This window comes from Hordeum vulgare, chromosome 6H (assembly GCF_904849725.1).
Source record: "Hordeum vulgare subsp. vulgare chromosome 6H, MorexV3_pseudomolecules_assembly, whole genome shotgun sequence".
Lineage (NCBI taxonomy): Eukaryota > Viridiplantae > Streptophyta > Magnoliopsida > Poales > Poaceae > Hordeum > Hordeum vulgare.
Window position 1 is genome coordinate 285,132,753 of NC_058523.1, and position 5,403 is coordinate 285,138,155.

The following is a 5,403-nucleotide window of genomic DNA, read 5'->3' on the forward strand; positions in this document are numbered from 1 at the left end:
ATGCCTCAGCCCAAGCCCACCACCTACCACCGCCACGGACGCGCTACTGCCAGATCCGTCCATGGACTTGACCTCGTGCCCACTCAGGTTGCCGCCGTGCCCCTTTCACCCCGTGCCGCCGGTTGCCCACCCCATCATGTGTTTTGCCGCGGGACGTGATGCTAGCCCGCACCCAACCGGGGGCGGATCTGAGCACCCCCGCCATCTCCCCACTGCCTCTGCCACCTTCGACGAGCCGGATCCCCACGGCCACAACTGCCATGAACAGGGCCTTAGTTTGCTTGTAATTTGTGAATGCATTTTTAATGTACTTCCGTGATGTTAATTTATGTGTTTGCAATCCAAAGAGAATAAAATGCAGCTCGCTTGTGTTGCCTTCATGTCACACTAGTGGTTGGGGACCGCTATTGCGGGCCTCTTAAGAGAAAATTAGGATGATGTTATGTAGGTAGTGTCCATTCGGAAGTCTTTTTTAGTTATGGTGTGATACATGCATATGCAGCTGACGAGCTTTTCATAAATAGCATTAAGTAGATGAGATCCATTACATGTGACAGTGTCAGGGTAGCACTCAGCTTAAGAGCCGGCTAGATGATATACTCGTATAACATTATGGCAGCTAGTTCAATAGAGAGGGAAGGCGATTTTGATCACAACATGCATGACATAAGAGCATCTTGATGGAGAAACTTTGCTAGGACGGGCATATTTATGCTATTTGTGGATACTCCTCTCAATCGTGAACGGTTCGCACTGTCTTGGCTCCTGGCTCCTCAACTGCACGTACTTCTTGTACTATAGCCAAATATGCTCCATTTCCTGCAATTTATATCTTTGGCTGCAAATGTGTTCTGATTTTAGCTCATCCGGTTATCTTTTTTTTTGGACGATGGCATTAATTTTCTTAGCATCAACAAAATTAGAACTGAAACAGCAGTAGGAGAGTACTTTCATAGTTAAACCTAACAAATAACAAATTTCAGACAGAAATTTTGAGAATTTAGAAAATATCAAAATTTAGAGTACTCTAAGTTATACCAATACGATCCATTATAGAAAGTTTTTTTTTCTGAGAAACTTTTTAACTAATGCAACTACTAATCGTTTATTATTCCAAAGTGGAACTAACTGCAAGCATGTTGAATATTAAAGTCCTAGAAACCCATATGCAACGAGATTTTAAACACACCCTTAGCAGAAGATACCTAACTCATGATAGAGGTATGTGGTAGGTACCTCAAGTTGTTCATGGAGCCGCTCTTGAAGTTCTAACAGGAGACGTAATGATACCGTTAGATAAAAATTCCTGCAGGGATATAAGAACCAATGCTCAGAATCTAGTAGCAACTACTAAAAAATTGTGGAGAGATGTCAATCAACTTAGCAAAAATAGTAAGCTATTCCATACTTACAGTCAGAATTTAGCAAGGCACATAGTTAAAAAGGCTAGCAATTGGAAGAAAGTTTAAAGGCCAAATACATGTCACAGGAAGAAACCACAGATACAACACGATCATCCAAAAGCATTTTGAGAGCACCAATATTTGTTATTGAATCGATTTCAGCATGGAGTATAGTGTTCAACTGTCTTGTTTAGAAGGATAGTGTTCAATCGTGATTGATAATAATGGCTTAACTGGAGTACCAGTACTACTACTCAACCAAATGGCATCCGTTAAGATACTCACTTTTGATCCTGAAGCAAAGACGTGGTTCCACCACTGCAAAAAGTTCAATATCATCAAGCCGTGAAGTGTCATTATCGCAACTTTTAGGATCTAGGCCTGACACAAGAACACATAATTACCTCCATACAAAAGGATAGACTGGGTGCTGATGGCATACCTGCCGCAGGCAACAACAATGTCATCAAACTGAACATCACCATATAACTGATTCTGTTGCCCAATTCCTACTGCTTCAATATATCCTCTGTATAAACAAGACACAATGTTTGCTGCGAACATACAATTGATATTTCTGAAGTGGATATCACTCGCATAAATTTGTGAGAACTGTTTGAACTCTAAACCTTCTCTTCAGATGCACACAATCTTATCAACTTAACTGTTCTCTTTTAAACATTCTGGATATAATACACTACATTTTCTTTAGCCTATTGTTGCAGATTGAACACAATAAGTCACTATTCATATTGCATAGTATCCTACACTCGAGTGGTCCACCAAGTGAAGTTGTAACTCACCACGAGTGTGACGATGTAGCTAATCCTAAATTCTTAATCTACCTGGACATATATTATATTGACGTATTTGTATACATATATTTTCTTAACTTCAGCACTTAATTATTTTTCTGCCGATATCTATCAAACCTGAAGCACCAATCAGTGATTACCAATCTGAGAGATCCACTGCCATGATGGCCAGAAGCAGCGCCATGGTGTGTGACCTGAATGGTCATTGACTTGCACACTATCGAAGGGAACAACTCCGTCTAGTTGTTTTGCATGTAGGAGATGATCTCGAGGTTAATCTGATGTTTGCAGTGGAAGAAATTTAAGTAATTTTATTAAGATGGAACTCTTCTCACCGCGTGAAGGAAGGTGTTGACCAACGTGATGATGTTAATAATGACGATGGCGCTGTCATGCGTCCCTTCACTCATCACCGCGTACGCGACATCAGCCTGTCGCTGCTTCCCAGAGTCGATGGGTCAGCTCGGCATCCGTGCGTGCCGTGCCCGCTGGCTGGGGCTATGTATGTTGTATCTGTAAGATAAGTCACCAAACCTAAGATTATCTTTGTGTTCTAATCCGTTGGGAGTTTAAGAGACACACAAACATTAACTTGGTGATGTTAATAATGACGATGGCGTTGTCATGTGTCCCTTCATTCATCACCGCGTACGCGACATCAGCCTTTCGCTGCTTCCTGGAGTCGATGGGTCAGCTCAGCATCCGTGCATGTCGTGCCCGTTGGCTGGGCGCTATGTCTGTTGTATCTGTAAGATAAGTAACCAAACCTAAGATTATATATGTGTTCTAATCCGCTAGGAGTTTCAGAGACACACAAACATTAGAAGAACTCTTTAGGCGACATGATGAGCCCGAAAACATCTTTCAAAGTACTGAAAGCATCAAGACCTATGTTGTGCAATCTTGGTTTTCTTGTCAGTTATCATGGATTGGCTGTAATATAAGCTCTTTGTCTTACCAATTGATAAGTCACACTCTTCTTCTTGATTTTGTTGGACCCACATCTGATTGGCAGTTTCAAAATACAATGGGATGTGCTGGCGTCGTTCTGTGTGAGGATTGATAGTAAAATGTTTCAAAGGAGGGGTGAAAATTCATGAAATTCAAGTAGTTATAACTTATAACTGGGAATTATAATTAATCTAAGCTTCAGTATGGAAGGATCAATCATTCATGAATTGAAGATGTTAACTACTTCACACAGCTTTTTTGTTGCCAACGAAAATGCACCGACGCAAGTGACGTGCTCTAGCATCGTTACTTCTCGATCCTAATGCCATTGTTGAGCCAAGCCGAACCGTGATACCAATCGATCGGACCATAATTTCCCTCTGGAGACACGGACTCGCTCTACCTTGAAATGGTCGTCGCCCCTCAGCCATAAGGCAGCCCAGGTCGATAGCCCCCATGCCAACAACCTCCATGGACTTCCATCAAATGCAGCACACATGGCTACTGAACAATTTTGAAGAGTGGACATGACATTCTGACCATCCTAGCCCTATATATTAAATTTTATATGTATCTTGTTAAAATTCTTTCAGAAGTTTTTCTGCTCATGAACAAGTATTAGATAGCATACAAACCTCATTTTCATCACGATAAAAATCTTCAGCATTCCTTTTTTTCAGCTGAGGCCCAAAACCAGCTGATAAAGCAAATTGCCGTAAAATTTCAGGCCAGGTAAGAAGATTGAGGTGTTGCTCCCAGTTTCTATACCGAATCCCCGAGAATATGCCTGTAAAAAGGTTTAAAATATATAAATAGCTTGCAAACAACAAATGATCTTAAGGAACAACCAGAGTTTTCAGGATATATATCTGCACACACACACAACCCTTCAACAATTTGTGGATGGCCACCTCCTGGATTTACACACAATGCAACTGATGTAGTTCGGGTGACATCCTCGATATCCTTTATGATAGATTTGAGAAGAACAGCATGCAATTCCCCCAACAACCTTGAATACTACGAAACAAATCTAGTATGCTATTACTGCCTTCACTAACAGCCGAGAAAAGGTAGTTAATGGTAATAGTCGAGAAGCCAAGAGAGATGGCATCGAACATTTATAGGTATACAAGAGTGAAGTTACACAACACCTATAAAATTGATGGAAATAGTAGAGTACCCCTCAACTATCATCCCCCGCATCAATTCGCCGCTGCCGCTAGGGTTTCGTGCCATTCCCAACTCAGTGCCTCAAAGGTGGAGGAGGGAGGGATGTGAGAGGGAGGACGAAGGGAGGAGTAAGGAGGGAGATTACCTTGCTGTGGTGGGCGGCGCAGCTCCGTACGGCCGGTGTGCAGGAGGTGTTGAGCGGCCCGGTCATGCCTGGTGGCGGGCAGAGATGGGCGGAGCAGCTCCGGTCGACGATGGAGAGGATCGTCGATGGGCGCCGGAGTGGAGGTGGCTCCAGCTGCCTACACGTGCGATAGCGGCTAGGAACCCTAGCGTCGCGGTCAATAGCGGGCTGTGTGAGAGAGGACGTTGTGTGGAAGGGTGGAGAAAGAAAAGAGGCCTACATTTACAGGGGACGTGTTAAGTGGGGAAATCTCTTCGTCACAGTAAAAGGCCATGTGGACATCACCGTTACTCACCCTTCACCCGTAGGTTAATGGGTTTGATAAGCGCGTTTATTTTGCCTACGAAAAAGTGCACTTTGTTTTGTGTCTTTCAAAACTTACTCGACTACAACAGCACCTGCAGTGTGCTTTGTCTTGGGATGAGGTTCACTTTTGAGAGTGAAGACATTCACTTAGACCCTGTTTGGAACCATCGAGATTATATAATCCAGTTTTTATAATCTATTATGTCTCCAAACAGGAGAGATTACGGTGTAGATTATAAAAGCTAGATGAACAGATTATTAAAAACTCATAATCTACTCTACACCAGCTAAAATCATATTATGGATTGCTAATGACCTATTACCCTTATAAAGTTGGAGATAATTACATTCCTACCACCGCCACCCTCCTCTTTTTAAAAAAAACAAAGGGTGGACAGGTCATTATGCAATGTAAAACATGGATTACAGTTTATATAATCTGGCCTCCAAACATGTCCACCTAGATTATTTTTATAAACCAGATTATATAATCTATCTTCATAATCCAGATTATCATATTCTATTATGGTTCCAAACAGGGCCTTACATCCAACGATAGAGGCCCTGTTTG

The 5,403-nt window shown here is 42.3% G+C and overlaps 1 protein-coding gene across 8 annotated transcripts; it reads right to left on the reverse strand.

Moving 5' to 3' along the window:
- Positions 1-497: 497 nt before the first annotated feature.
- LOC123404466 lies at positions 498-4,736 on the reverse strand. Of its 8 annotated transcripts, XM_045098396.1 has the most exons (11): positions 4,488-4,734; positions 3,805-3,956; positions 3,573-3,719; positions 3,177-3,266; positions 2,811-2,964; positions 2,554-2,731; positions 2,336-2,457; positions 1,846-1,932; positions 1,689-1,721; positions 1,237-1,306; positions 498-838 (listed from the first exon to the last, which is right to left on the reverse strand). In XM_045098396.1, exons 6-11 carry the CDS (start codon positions 2,626-2,628, stop codon positions 827-829), a joined length of 399 nt encoding a protein of 132 aa, XP_044954331.1. In that variant the 5' UTR covers positions 2,629-2,731; positions 2,811-2,964; positions 3,177-3,266; positions 3,573-3,719; positions 3,805-3,956; positions 4,488-4,734; the 3' UTR covers positions 498-826. The 8 variants fall into 8 exon arrangements, 4 of the variants coding, with proteins under 4 accessions (XP_044954331.1, XP_044954332.1, XP_044954330.1 ...); XR_006611800.1 differs by lacking the exon at positions 1,846-1,932 and adding an exon at positions 1,808-1,845 and having other exon boundaries at positions 2,359-2,457; positions 2,554-2,964; positions 4,488-4,733; XR_006611798.1 differs by having other exon boundaries at positions 1,808-1,932; positions 2,359-2,457; positions 2,554-2,964; positions 4,488-4,733.
- Positions 4,737-5,403: the final 667 nt, after the last annotated feature.